The sequence below is a fragment of the Phytophthora infestans genome, genomic scaffold (assembly GCF_000142945.1).
Source record: "Phytophthora infestans T30-4 supercont1.2 genomic scaffold, whole genome shotgun sequence".
NCBI lineage: Eukaryota > Oomycota > Peronosporomycetes > Peronosporales > Peronosporaceae > Phytophthora > Phytophthora infestans.
The window spans coordinates 574505-588268 of record NW_003303757.1 but is presented as its reverse complement, the minus strand read 5'-3'; the positions used below and the strand labels follow the sequence as shown (position 1 = coordinate 588268).

Sequence of the window (13764 nt, the reverse complement as noted above, 5' to 3'; positions counted from 1 at the left end):
GCTATGGTGCGTCATTTTACCGTGTTGAATATCAATCGATTTTGCCCACTTCAACGTTGCGCGAGTAGCATTTCGACTAAAAAAAACCCATTTTATCAGTCGAGGTGCTACGTCGAAGATCTGATCCGGGAGACACATCCTTCTTAGCTCGAACGAAATTCTAATCACCACCTTGTCGAGCTCCAAATGATTTACTTCTTTCATTCTCCAATTTGCAATCTCCTGTGCAAGAGACACCAGTTCAAGCCCGAAGCAACTATGCCACCGAGCACTGTGTTGTTGATACTCTTCGGAGTATTTGCACTCTTCCAGTCGGGATTGGCCAAGGAGGAAGCCGCCGTTGATCGGGATGCTGGTCTCAACACCGTGCAAATCATTCAAGCTCGAGGATACGCCGTCGAGACGCACAAGGTCACAACTGCAGACCGGTATGTGCTCACGATGCACCGCATCCCCAAAAGCTACACTGAAACCCGAACGGGCTCTCCTGCAGCAGCGAACAAACCGGTTGTCTACATGCAACACGGTCTGCTAGACAGTTTGTATACGTGGGTCTTGAACTTCCGTAACCAGAGCTTAGCGTTCATCCTCGCTGATCTCGGCTACGACGTCTGGCTGGGTAACAACCGAGGTAACACGTGGTCGAAGCAGCATTTGGACTACACTGTTTACAACAAGGAGTTCAGGGAATTCACTTGGGAGGATATGGGTACCTACGATCTACCAGCTATGATCAACTACGCTCTAAGCGTATCGGGACGACCGACACTGAGCTACATTGGCCATTCATTAGGGACTACACAAGCGTTCGTCGGGTTTTCCAAAAACCAGGAGCTCGCCAAGGTAGTGTCCTACTTCGGAGCATTGGCACCCGTCGCGTGGACGGGAGCTGCTACATCTCCAAACCTTGTTACGTTGGCTAAGACGTACGTGGATTCATGGTTTCAAGTCTTCGGCGTGAACGAGTTCAGTCCCAACAACCCTGTTCTTCAAAATGTACTGGACAAATATGCCGGTGCTTGGGCTGGCGTCGTGTGTGACGGCTTCATCGACTTGATCGGTGGGCCCACCAACAATATCAGCGCCTCGCGCGTACATGTGTATGTGACGCAAACGCCTGCGGGTAGCTCTGTAAAGAACATGGCTCACTATGCTCAAGGTATTCGCGACAATACCTTCGCTGCGTTTGACTACGGATGCAGCTGTGTTCGGCTTTTGGGTATTGGTTTGTGCTCGACTCTAATCTGCGCGAACAAAGCCAAATACGGCAGCTTCGACCCGCCCGCATATCCTCTTGAAAAGATGGTGTATCCCCGCACAGGGTTTTACAATGGTGCTCAGGATACTCTGGCTGTAAAGACTGACCTCGACAAGCTGCGTACTCGATTACCCGACGACACTATCGTGTACGATAACACCATCGACTTCGGTCATATCGCTTTTACTACGTGAGAAATAAAGGCAGTGCTCAACTAGACACGAGGATGCTATTCTCGATCTTACAGATGCGCGCGACCTTGAAGGCCACGGCCGTAATCGACTCATGCGTCCGGAGGTGTGCGTCAATCTTCATCTTGGGAATAGGATTCGACCGGCGACCTTCGGCTCTTAGCCGCTCCTCCTCACTACAAGAACTTGTCTGCTCCACTAGACTTGGATCTAGCGTACTCAGCGGTGAACCAGCGTGGGAACTGCCTCGCTCAAGACACTACACCAGTTCAATTATAAAAATGGCCTACACTTGTCGTAGCTTTTTTTTCTTCTTCTTGTTTTTTCTCTTCCTCTTCTTCGACTTGGTAGCTTCGGACAGTAAGACTGAACAGGGGGTACTGATCGAAGCTGGAACGGCCATTGCGTCACTCACGGTGACGTTGTCGTCTTTAGCGATAGGAATTCCGTCACTCATAGTGACATTGTCGGCAAATCGCACTGAGCCTCTCTTCGTCTTTTTTTTGTTCCTCCTCTGCGTCTAAAAACGTGTCGTAGCGGGTCCCCTTAGCCGTAGCCGTAGCCGTAGTCGTAATTGACTCATGCGTCCGGAGGTGTGCGTCAATCTTTATCTTGGGAATAGGATTCGACCGGCGACCTTCGGCTCTTAGCCGCTCCTCCTTACTGCAAAGTATCAGTTTCCGACATACTACGCAGAGCACGTTGATGGCATCTTTCTGCCCCAGCTTGTGGATCCTATGGGGAGCAGAGGTTTTGCATACCAGCCGCAGCGGCCACCATCGTTGGCGAGTGGAGGGATTTTGGCGTTGTGGGCTGTACAGCCTTCCTTCCGAATCCATTGGGATGAGCCAACTCCCATAAGGAACCAATTCCTCGGCGGGTGTGGGCCTTAGTAGCGAGGCGTTAGGAGGCAGCGTTACCGAGTCCGACATCGTGGAAAGATGCCAATTGACTGCATTTCCCCCTCTCGGAGGGTGATGGCGAATGGCGAGGGAGATGGCGAAAGCCGAGGTCTAGTTGAATTCAGCAATATAAATGTTAATACTAAGCATAATACTTAGCAGAGGTTGTCAAACTAATACTAAAATGATATAGAAGTTTTAGTATGGACCGCAACAATTCTGGACGTTTACAACTCCCTGCAAAATACACCGCAAAATAAATGGTATATCAGCAAAAATAATTTATTTCCAGCCCGAGACGACCACAAAAACTGCGGTCCACACATCTTGACAAGAAAGTATCTCTTTGTAAGCGAAGCTAAAAGCAAAGGAATGTTGTCGTTTATTATACTGTTCACTTTATTCTCTCAGAATCGTGGGGGATAGATACCTACTCATTGTATGGTGGAAGCGTGTCACGGGAGCCAAAACTACAGGTACCCGGCTTGTAGCTTCCGGTCCGAGTAGCCATTTGGGCGATCGCGCAGCACGGACAGCAGCACGCTTCACAGTAGTCCCTACAGTAGTTCCCTGGGATCTGAAACCTGTCTCGCGTGACTGAGCGCAAGTGACAGATCCAGAATGGCAAACATGCGGACAAGAAGCAGCCGATGAGGAAGCTCAGGAGCAATCCGAAGCCGTAGGAGGTGACACCCAGTCGCTTGGAAATTTGTGCCAGCGAGATGCAAGGACAGAACGTCACCATACAGCAGTTCGGAATTAGATTGGTGCAGCAGCCACAGAGACCGACTAGCCAGCTTCCTGTCGTCAATGGAGTGTCGTCCGAGAACGGAACGACACTAGCATACTGCTGGGCTCCTTCGTTGCTGGACACTTGTGTAGCGTCCTGTCGTATCCAGCCATTCTCGAGATCGGCAGGTACAGATCCAGGCGGTTCATTTGTTACTTGGCTCGACTTCATCTCGATAGTTTCTGGTTGTGCAAAAGCAGGAGAATGATGATTCCAACTCAAACGTCTAAGTCGGTCTCAAAAACTATAATATTAGCCAGGTAGTTTTACGGATTGTGAACTTCTTCCGAATTTAGCAAACCGATTCTGTTGCATAATTCTGACAAAAATACTCTAATCATGACCGTGGAAAATTATTGCTCCCGAGGAAATGTCCTCAAAACTTTTCTTAAGCTTAGTCTAGTTGGCGGAACGAGAATGAAGTCCTCGACTCAATAATATCATCTATCTCTGATCCAACAGATGCTGAATTCATATCGCTACCTGATCCGGTTGGTTCCGGTATGCCTGTATAACCAACTCCCTGGTACTTGTCCAGCTGTGCGATCAAGTCCTGGTATAGTTTTTCGTTGGCGTTGTAAGCCCATACCATATCCAAGTGGCTGTACTCCTTAACTGCACGTTCGTGCACGATAGTACCCGACGGCAATGCGTCGCGAAGTTGCTCGATATCTGTTGCCGTCGCAAGGGTGTCTGCGGATCCAAGGAAGAAACCTGTCCGAGGGTACACCATCTTTTCAAGGGGGAGCGGCGGTGGATCGAAGCTGCCGTACACTTTCTTGTTCTTACATTTGCTCTCGGAGCATTCGTCAATACCCAAGTCCCGTTTGCACTTGCAGCCGTAGTCATAGCGTGCAAAAGTCTCGTCACGAACATTCTGTGCGTAGTGAGCCATGTTCTTAACTGACGTCCCTGCTGGCGTTTGTGAAATGTAAACTGGTATCCGTGAAGTGTTCGTACTGACGGATGGACCAGCAATTAGAGCGATCGCAGAGTCGCAAAGCTCGTCGACTACAGTGCAAGCAAACCCGGCGATCATTTCTTGAAAAAAAGTGCTTTTCCCAATGAACTCGGAGATGCCAAACGTCTGGAATAGTTTATCGAGGTGCACGTCTGCCATCCCTTTAAAGATTTTTGCTGTCAAGTGGCCAGTCCACGCGACCGGAGCCAGTGCTCCGAAGTAAGAAACTTTTTGCGCGAGTTCCTGGTCGAAGGAGAAACCCACGAACGCTTGTGTCGTTCCCTCCGAATGACCCACAAAACTTAACATGGAGCTCTGTGTTTTATTCAGCGCGTACTCGATTTCTGCCGGGAGGTCGTATTTGCCCATATCTTCCCAGCTGAACTCCCAAAATTCATCATCGTCGTCGGTGTACGTTAAATGCTCTCGAGACCAGGTAGTTCCGCGGTTATTACCAAGCCAAACGTCGTACCCTGCATCCGCTAGAACGAACGCCAAGCTTTGGTTGCGGAAGTTATTGACGAACGTGAAGCTGCTGTCCAGTAAGCCGTGCTGTAGAAGAACGACTGGCTTGGTGGCATCAGGTTTAGCCCCCGCTTGGCTTTCCTTGTACGTCTTGGGCAAGCGATACATGGTTAAAACATAGTCGTCGGCGGTGATCACTTTGTGTGTTTCAATAAAATATCCACGAGCTTGGACGATCTCCACTACGTTCCTTCCCACGTCGTCGTCGATATCGACCTCGGCCACCTCCGTTTTTCCAACGACGCCACCACATCCAACGATATGAAGAAGAACGAAACTCCAACTGAACAATCGGAGGACAGGATACCACGACAATATCATCGTTTGTAGACGAGAAGAGGTACCAAATCGATGCGGAAGTGGTTTGGCCGACCGCTTGTCGGTCTCGAAGAAAAAGCCGAAGTGAGGGCGGCCCAGATCAACGAACAGCGCGAAGCCATCGTAAGAGCGTACCGATACTCAAAGAAAGTGCCCCAACGCTTGAAGACTGGTAAAGAAATGGCCTTAATCAAGGGCAACACATCGGCCAGCTTATCATCCGGTCCGTATGGTTCTCCCGGAGTCAAAGACTGCGACTGGAAAGTCGATGAGTGGTCACTTGTGTAATACTTCGAAGATGACGAGTTTTTTTTATCCTATTGTATCCGGATATGGACTGTACTTGTATACAGTGGGGACAAAAAGCTAGCTTTTAAACTACCTTTTGAGGTTTAAAACCCTCATCTGGTTTAAAACTCCAATCGATGACTTTTTTCGTTTGATTGGATGAAAAGATTGCCACGCTTGCCGCCATACAAACCAAACTTCCGATCATGGTGGATGTCGAGTGGCAACTCATCAGCCAAGGCGCTGAGGCGGTACGGGAGCTACCTTCATCGCTGCTGATTAACGTCGCTAAATTCGTGCACATTATATCGGACAGAAAGTCTTCGAGACGGACTTCGCTGGCCGCGCCTGTGTCGTCAAAGAGCGTGTCAAGAAGAGCTATCGGCTGCCTGTACTGGATAAGAAGCTGTCACATCGTCGCCTAGTGCAGGAGGCTCGCTGTATTCTCAAGTGCCGTCGTGCTGGAGTTCTCACGCCTGTTATCTTCCTGGTGGATGAAGACAACAGCCGCCTCTACCTGGAAAAGGTGGAAGGAGGCAGTCTAAAGGACTATCTGCGACGGGCATATACGCTTGGTACGATGCTCATTAATGCACTACCCCGTATAGAAGGCTACGGGAACTAATGAGAGGTGTATTTGTTGTGCAGACCCGAAGTATGGCGACAAGGCACTGAAGAAAGCTTATCACATCGGTGAAGCCATCGCCAAGATGCATGATGCCGATATTGTGCACGGAGATCTGACGACGTCCAACATGATGCTGAGTAGCGACGAAGCTACGGATGTTGTAAGTGACTTGTAGAGGGGATTTCTCTTTATTGGCGTGGTGTTCAGTGATGCTTTGGGTGCAGTTAGACGATGATCGATTTCGGTCTGGCCAACTCGCAGCCGCTGCCGGAGGACAAGGCCGTCGACCTCTACGTGATGGAGCGCGCGTTTGCCAGCACCCATGTTAACTCGGAACTCCTGGTGAGTTGTGGGAAGGTGTTTAAGCAAGAAAAATGGACTGATGGACACTCTTTTGGTGGCAGGTTGAGGAGGTCTTGCGTGCCTACAGGGCAAAATCTCGCCGCTCCGATGCGATCTTCCAGAAGCTTTCTCAAGTGCGTCTTCGCGGGCGCAAGCGCACCATGGTGGGATAACTGTGGAGTGATTGAGAATGTAGTACTTCACTTGCGGAATGTTATCGTGATAATCTACGTGTAGGTTGCAACACGGCTCTTGCTTTGTTCATTCTTACCACTGAATGGAAACAGCTCAACTATATTTCAGTACTGAAGAACAACAGGCGTAAGAGGCTAATTGTCCGTCTTAGAGATGTAGGGTAAGGCGAGCGTTTTGTGTTGAATGATGATGACGTCCGTTGGCAATGCCCTCGTAGTTTAAAAAGAGCTGCAAGGAAAGTAAAATGTAGGCAGAGAAGCCAACGCTCCTTTCCTCGCCCCAAAGTTCGCTTGCCCAAGCTAAAGCCAACAGTTGACCCACTCACTCTTTTTTACAAGCAACTTCACCAGGACTGGTTACTTCTTTTGCTTCTTGGCTGTAAGCATACAGCAGCAATCAAACAAGATAAGTTCCCCGTTCATCACAACGACACATCAATGACGCGTACCTGGCGGTTCATCTTCTTCTTCCTCGTCCTCTTCGCCGTCTGCTTCCTCATCGTTCTCCTCATCGCCGTCGTCATTGCCATCGTCTTCATCTTCTGCGGCGTCATCGTCGCCATTTTCTTCTCCATCATCATCGTCGTTATCGTCGTCGTCGTCATCCTCTTGGGCTGCGGCATCCACCTTAAAGTCTTCATCGTTCTCATCGTCTTCAAAGTTCGTATATAGATACGACAACCCCACCCCCTCCTGTTGCTCACCGTCTCCCCCTTCTTCGCCATTTTCTTCTTCCTCCCCCTCTTCCTCTCCGTCATTATCCTCGTTAGCTGCATCATCCTGCACCGACTCTTCGTCGTCAGCGCTGGCGCTGTCCTCGTCGTCCGCCGGCTTTGTTTTCGCTGCTTCCTTGGTGCGCGCAGGCTTCTCCGGGGTTTCCGCAGTCTTGGAAGTGGACACCTGTCGAGGAACCAAGGCCACAAGTAGCAGCGAAACAACTTGAAGTTAGTATCCCTCACAACGATTTCAGCTGACTTCTCGAGCCTGTATCTTTATAGCGTTTGAGATAAAAAAGAGATCGTCAATGAACGCACCGTCATCTTGGAAAAGTGGTTATCGTGGCGGGAATAAGCTTTGTCAAGTTATGCGGCGAGAAGTGCTGTACGAGGGTCGGAGTCCAAGGAGCTGGAAAGCGCGAGATTTCTTTCGGTTCGGTTGCGGCCCCTGACACCTGAATCTTGGTTTTTGTGGACCACCCAATCAAATGGTTTTGCAAAATAAAATAATTGCTTTATTATTTTTGTAAAACAAAAATATTACAGTGTAGACTGAGCTACATGTACTTCCAGAGCTTTTTTTTCAAAGTTGCCGCACTCGAGTGCAATTGTAGGCTGTAAAAATGTACTACTAGTAATAAAATTGCGCCACAGAAAAGTAGTGGCGCACACAAAAACTGGGTTGTGTTGCTGTACATTTTGATAAGATTTGGGCACGATTAAAATAATCCCTTGCGACTGCAGGATACTAAGTACTTCGCAGGATGGCAGCGTAAGGCGTCTCGCCTAAGTGAATCGAGGCTCTTGCTATGATACCATGGGCAATATTTGTACCACAACTACGTTCGGTGGCAACGATCGAATGGGATTCCGGATTCCATTTGCTTCGCTGTGTCTATGAGCGTTCCATTGTAGCCAACAACTTGTTGGTACCGCACCGGCCCGGTGACCTGGCGGTGCATGGTCTCAACGCGCAACTCTCAATACTTTAGTCAAGTAGCGTTGCAGTAGCGAAAATCCATCGCTTATTGCACGGATGGACACGGGCTAAGAAGAGACCGATAGCAGAGGCACGCACAGTTGTTACTGGACGATATGCTCAAAAGTGCACAGCCGGAGCGCCCTGCGCTGAAAAAAGACGAGTCCAACGCGATCGGCGATGGTTCTCAGTCGAGGAGATTTCCATGGGGCGCTCGGCTCAAGATATTCCTCACTCCCCAATTTGCTCATAACACGGCAGATTCCCCAATCCCCTTGGCGCTTAAGCACCATGTATTTCGCCAAGGTCTTCGCAGCAGTGACAGCCCTCGCGGCGTCGTCCGTCAGCGCTTACACGAACCCCATCATGATCAAAAATTACAAAATGTTCGACTCGAACACGGGCGACTACTTCGCCGTCAAGGGCGTCGACTACTACCCGCGTCCCAATTCAGGCGAACTCAATGTCAACAACTACGACTTCTTCTCGGACGATAACAGTTCCATCTGGAAAGATGACATCGCTTACCTCGCTGAGGCGGGCGTCAACGCTGTTCGTCTGTACGCCGTGGATCCGTCCAAGTCGCACGACGGCTTCATGTGCGAGCTGCGCAAATATGGCATGTACGCGCTTGTGGATCTTGGTGCCAGTTGCGAGAACTGCTCCATCACCGTGGACGAATACCCAGCATGCTACCCGGGTGCGCTCAAGACTCGTGGGCAGCAGATTATTACCGAGTTTGCTCAGTACGACAACACGTTGGGCTTTAGCGCTGGTAACGAGATCAACAACCTTGTCAAGGATGCCAGCACCAACGCCCCGTGTCAGAAGAAGTTCATTCGCGACATGCGCGCCTTCATCGGTGGCTGCTCGTCCACCATGCGTAGCATCCCCGTGGGTGTCGTGATGGCCGACCCGGACACCACAAACAATAACCGCGAGCTCAACGCCCAGTACTACAACTGCCGCACAGAATCGAGCGATAAATACGAGAACGCCGAATGGTATGGCCTCAACACGGACCAGTACTGCGACGGCGACGTGACGGAGCTCGCCGACGCTGACGGGTTCTCACAGTTGCTGACGGATTTCTCAAACTACAGCATGTCTATTCCAGTAATGCTGACAGAGTACGGCTGTGTGAACCCGAGCTTTCCTACTGTCGGTAAGTACGAGGCGCAGCGCACGTGGCGACAGGCCGGCTGGTTGCTAGGTGAAAAGTTCCGTGAGGTGTTTTCTGGTGGGTTCGTGTTCGAGTTCGCAACGGAGATGGCCAACTCGGACGGCTCGGGTTCGACCACGTCGTCGTATCCATTCACAACCTACGGCGCGCAAACTATGGTCTGGGCTACTACTCGCCCGAGGAATGCGACTGGATTGACACTATGTGCTCGTTTAACCCGAAATTTTTTTTTAAAATGTGCTCGTTTAACCCGATGCCCAACTTCTATAACCTTTCGACCCAGTACAGCGACACAGACTTCTCTTCTGAGTCTTCGTACACTGACTTCACAGCCGATTCAGACCGCATCAATCCACCGGCCTGCCCGTCGGGATTCTCTGCCCTTGCGTTATCTACGTGGGAATCTGACAGTGTCGAAGACACGTCTTGCCCGTCAAAGGTGCTCAATTACGAGTGCTCGGGGCAGAAGTCCAGTGACTGGACGAGCTACCAGGGCACCACATCGAGTGCAGCCAGCGGAGGCACCGCCGAAAGTAGCGGCGACTCTTCGGATGCCTCGGCATTGAGCATGTCAAGCACGTCGCTGCTCCTGGTCGTCTACGCGATTGCTACCCTTCTGTAGTCACAGTTCCATGAGTGGGGATCTACCACACTGATAGATAAACGAGCAGGGCGAGGAATTGCCGAATTGATTGGATTGCGTTGCGTCATGTTGGTGAAGTCTCTATGTATTAATAAGCCCGCAGAATTGGTGAAGTCCTCCGTCTAGTGCCATCGTACCAAAGGTCGTACGGATCAAAATATTGTTGTGGCCAAAAAATTTCCCTTTTGGGATATTACACACCTCTTGAGGATGGGCATGTCACTGTCTTGGGGAAGATTAATCCTTTCAAACATCAACTAATCTGACTTGGTATTTGTAAGTGTCACTAGACATGCCTGTGCTTGTACCGGTACCCAAAATCAGTCGACGCTTCTCTCGACCTCAACACACTTCTCGATTCGCCTCCTACCGCCAACTGCCAAAAGCGAATTTATAATAATTAATAAGTGCACCCACCAGCAATGCTTCGTTTTGCCTCCTTTCGGACTGGCAATTGCCGATCTGTTGCCACTGCCACAGAGTTACACGAACCCCATCAACGGTCGAAGGGTTTACAAAATGTTCGATGCCTAAAACGGGGGAAGCATTCGCCGTTAAAGGCATCGACTACTACCCGCGCCCCAACACGGGAGACCTGGACGCCAACAATCTCGACTTCTTCACAGACGACAACGAAGCCATCTGGGGCCCCGACATCGAATACCTCGCGGCGTCTGGCGCCAACGCCGTCCGCCTGTACGCCGTGGACCCGTCCCAACCACACGATCTCTTCATGTGTGCACTGCGTGCCAAAGGCATATACACGCTAGTAGACCTCGGAGCGAGTTGTGAGAACTGCTCCATCACTTTGGACGAGTATCCGACGTGCTACCCGAGTGCACTGAAGACTCGAGGAGAACAAATCATCTCTGAGTTCGCACAGTACGACAACGTGTTGGCATTCAGTGCCGGCAACGAAGTAAACCACATTGTCGATGATGCGTTCACTAATGCTCCGTGTCAAAAGAAATTCATACGAGACATGAGAGCTTTTCTTGGAGGTTGCTCCAGTTTCCGTGATATCCCAGTGGGGGTGGTTATGGCCGACCCGGACACGACCAATAACAACCGAGAGGTCAATGTCAAGTACTACAACTGCAGAACCGACTCGAGTGATGAGTACGAGAATGCAGAATGGTACGGTCTTAATACGTATCAATACTGTGATGCCGACATTACAGAGTTGGCGTCCTCGGGTGGATTCGAGAAATTATTGACGGACTTTTCGTCTTATGATTTGACAATCCCCGTAATGCTCACGGAGTTCGGTTGTGTGAACCCAAGCTTCCCGACTGTGGACGGATATGAAGCTCAACGCACATGGCTTCAAGCCGGGTGGATGTTCGACTCGACATTCCGTGACGTGTTTGCCGGAGGTTTTGCCTTCGAGTACTCGACGGAAAACGCGAATGCCAAGGATGAATCGCCCTATCCGTTCACGAGCTTCGGTGCACAGAACTACGGATTGGGCTACTTCTCGCCGGAAGACTGCGACTATGAGTCGGTTCCTTGTGTCTACAACCTCATGCCAAACTTTGAGAACTTGGCCAAGCAATACAATGCAACGGATGTGTCGGGTGAGAGCAGCATGACTGACTTTACCCCTGAACGAACCACAATCCCGTCGTGTCCGAATGGCTTTGCTGCTCTCGCCGACGTCACGTGGGAGGCGGATAGTGTCAACAGTTTGACTTGCCCGTCTACTGCGCAACAGTATGAGTGCCCAGACCAAGAGCCGAGTGGAAAATGGGCTAGTGACGCTGGCTCGAGTTCGACCGCATCGTCGACGACTTCGGATAACACAAAGGACAGTGGAGACTCCAACACGGCCAAGTCGGGAGCGGGAACTACTGATGGTGGCAACACCAGTTCCACGTCCTCGACCATGACCCGCTCCGTTGTAATGGCTGCCATCGTTTCAGCCCTTGTTGGAATTCTGATTTAAGGAGATTGATATAAATATATAAGTGCTGAAATTAGCTACTACGTGAAGTATTTGCAGAGAGAAGAGAACGTTGATCTCCAATTTAGAGATCTGATTTGAGAACCCCGAAAATGGCATTCCAGTTGAAAGCCGGCCCACCGAAAAGCAAGAGTAGGCTTCAGCTCTCGTTGTCATTGTTGAACACCGATCATACTACGCAGAAGCAGCCCTCAGATCGTCAAGTATGAAGCTCTCCGTGACTCTTGCAACTCTGCTGGCTGCCCTAGCTACTGTCAACGTCCAAGGCTACACGAACCCCATCACTATCGTGGGCTACCGCATGTTCGACAACAAGACGGGAGACTCGTTCGCTGTGAAAGGCATCGATTACTATCCGCGTCCCAATGCTGGCAAACTCAACGAAAACAATCACGATTTCTTCACAGACGCACACTATGATGTCTGGAAAGATGACATCGACTACCTTGCTTCTACTGGAGCCAACGCTGTGCGGTTGTACGCCGTCGATCCGTCCAAGACCCACGACAAGTTCATGTGTGCGCTGCGGGCAAAGGGCATGTACGCTCTGGTCGACCTTGCTGCCAGCTGCACAAACTGCTCGGTTACTATTAAACAGTATCCAGACTGCTACCCCACTGATCTCCGAGAACGCGGACGAGAAATTATCCTCGCTTTTGCCAAGTATGACAACGTGCTGGTACGTTTGTTATTAGTACCATTTTATGGTAGTGATGATACTTATGTTTTGTGGTTTTAGGCTTTCAGTGCAGGAAATGAGGTTAACAACGAAGTACCGGAGGACGCTGCCATCAACGCGCCATGCCAGAAGAAGTTCGTGCGGGACATGCGCAACTTCATTGGAGAATGCTCAAGTATCCGCAAGATTCCCGTTGGCCTCGTAGTAGCCGATCCGGATACAGCGAAAAATAATCGCGAGCTCAACGCAAAGTACTACAATTGCCGCACTGGTACGGACAAGTACGAGAACGCCGAGTGGTATGGTATCAACGCGTACCAGTACTGCGACAACGAGCAGAAGACTCTTGCGGCGGCGACCGGGTTTAACAAACTCCAGACGGATTTCGCGTCGTACGGAATGACCATCCCCGTAATGTTGACAGAATACGGGTGCCTAAACGTGAACTTCCCGAAAGTTGGAGAGTATGAGGCTCAGCGCACGTGGCTTCAGGCTGGTTGGCTGTTCTCTTCTGACTTCCGCAAGGTTTTCTCCGGAGGTTTTGCCTTCGAGTACTCAACTGAGATCGTGAACGTGAAGGCTCAGTTTCCATTTACAAAATTCGATGCCGGGAATTACGGACTTGGGTACTTTAAGCCTGTGAACTGCAACCACGACGATGTCAAGTGCGAATACGTCCCAATGCCCAACTACTACAACCTCAGTACGCAATACAAAGCTGTTAGTGTCGCCAGCGAGACCAAAATGAGCGCGTACAAGTCGGATCGGACTGTACTACCCACGTGCCCGACTGGTTTCCCGAAGCTTAGCGCCATCACGTGGCCGTCTGACACTGCTGCTAGCAACTTCAACTGCCCCACAGCAGTACAAGCTCACACCTGCCAAGGTCAACAGTCGAGTGGAAACTGGGCTACCGGCTCCGGATCAGGGACGCAAAGCACGACGCCCAGTGGAAGCAGCAGCAAAAGCGACAGCGGCAGCGGATCATCTGAGGCAAACACCACCACGGCCAACGAATCGATGCGTCAAAACTCGCTCATGGCGATTGTATCGGTCACTTTGTTCTGGGCGATCTCGCATGCTCTTTTTTAAAGAACGATCCAGGGGATAGATACTTCACTCTTATGAACTAAAAGTACTATTCTGAATTTATAACTACACATTTTCTCTATTGAGCATGAAGATGAACACATCTGCAGTGCGA

At 50.4% G+C, this 13764-nt stretch overlaps 9 protein-coding genes across 9 annotated transcripts; 6 read left to right on the top strand and 3 right to left on the bottom strand.

Moving 5' to 3' along the window:
* Positions 1-258: 258 nt before the first annotated feature.
* On the top strand, positions 259-1452 carry PITG_01274 (lipase, putative; the record flags this gene model as incomplete). The annotated part of the gene is made up of 1 exon (XM_002907901.1): positions 259-1452. One exon carries the CDS (start codon positions 259-261, stop codon positions 1450-1452), a length of 1194 nt encoding a protein of 397 aa, XP_002907947.1.
* A 1329-nt stretch (positions 1453-2781) lies between these two features.
* Positions 2782-3096, bottom strand: PITG_01273 (PLAC8 family protein; the record flags this gene model as incomplete). Its single annotated transcript, XM_002907900.1, has 1 exon — positions 2782-3096. The coding sequence occupies one exon, from the start codon at positions 3094-3096 to the stop codon at positions 2782-2784; it is 315 nt and encodes a 104-aa protein (XP_002907946.1).
* Positions 3097-3535: 439 nt separating this feature from the next.
* Positions 3536-4471, bottom strand: PITG_01272 (lysosomal acid lipase/cholesteryl ester hydrolase, putative; the record flags this gene model as incomplete). The annotated part of the gene is made up of 1 exon (XM_002907899.1): positions 3536-4471. One exon carries the CDS (start codon positions 4469-4471, stop codon positions 3536-3538), a length of 936 nt encoding a protein of 311 aa, XP_002907945.1.
* A 968-nt stretch (positions 4472-5439) lies between these two features.
* On the top strand, positions 5440-6376 carry PITG_01271 (protein kinase, putative; the record flags this gene model as incomplete). Its single annotated transcript, XM_002907898.1, has 5 exons — positions 5440-5484; positions 5550-5808; positions 5882-6021; positions 6090-6203; positions 6266-6376. 5 exons carry the CDS (start codon positions 5440-5442, stop codon positions 6374-6376), a joined length of 669 nt encoding a protein of 222 aa, XP_002907944.1.
* Positions 6377-6386: 10 nt separating this feature from the next.
* Positions 6387-7555, bottom strand: PITG_01270 (uncharacterized protein; the record flags this gene model as incomplete). The annotated part of the gene is made up of 3 exons (XM_002907897.1): positions 6387-6774; positions 6847-7297; positions 7432-7555. 3 exons carry the CDS (start codon positions 7435-7437, stop codon positions 6755-6757), a joined length of 477 nt encoding a protein of 158 aa, XP_002907943.1.
* A 921-nt stretch (positions 7556-8476) lies between these two features.
* Positions 8477-9473, top strand: PITG_01269 (glycoside hydrolase, putative; the record flags this gene model as incomplete). The annotated part of the gene is made up of 2 exons (XM_002907896.1): positions 8477-9312; positions 9362-9473. The coding sequence occupies 2 exons, from the start codon at positions 8477-8479 to the stop codon at positions 9471-9473; spliced, it is 948 nt and encodes a 315-aa protein (XP_002907942.1).
* Positions 9474-9510: 37 nt separating this feature from the next.
* On the top strand, positions 9511-9897 carry PITG_01268 (uncharacterized protein; the record flags this gene model as incomplete). The annotated part of the gene is made up of 1 exon (XM_002907895.1): positions 9511-9897. The coding sequence occupies one exon, from the start codon at positions 9511-9513 to the stop codon at positions 9895-9897; it is 387 nt and encodes a 128-aa protein (XP_002907941.1).
* Positions 9898-10444: 547 nt separating this feature from the next.
* PITG_01267 (glycoside hydrolase, putative) lies at positions 10445-11863 on the top strand (the record flags this gene model as incomplete). The annotated part of the gene is made up of 1 exon (XM_002907894.1): positions 10445-11863. One exon carries the CDS (start codon positions 10445-10447, stop codon positions 11861-11863), a length of 1419 nt encoding a protein of 472 aa, XP_002907940.1.
* Positions 11864-12046: 183 nt separating this feature from the next.
* Positions 12047-13726, top strand: PITG_01266 (glycoside hydrolase, putative; the record flags this gene model as incomplete). Its single annotated transcript, XM_002907893.1, has 2 exons — positions 12047-12560; positions 12621-13726. The coding sequence occupies 2 exons, from the start codon at positions 12087-12089 to the stop codon at positions 13650-13652; spliced, it is 1506 nt and encodes a 501-aa protein (XP_002907939.1).
* Positions 13727-13764: the final 38 nt, after the last annotated feature.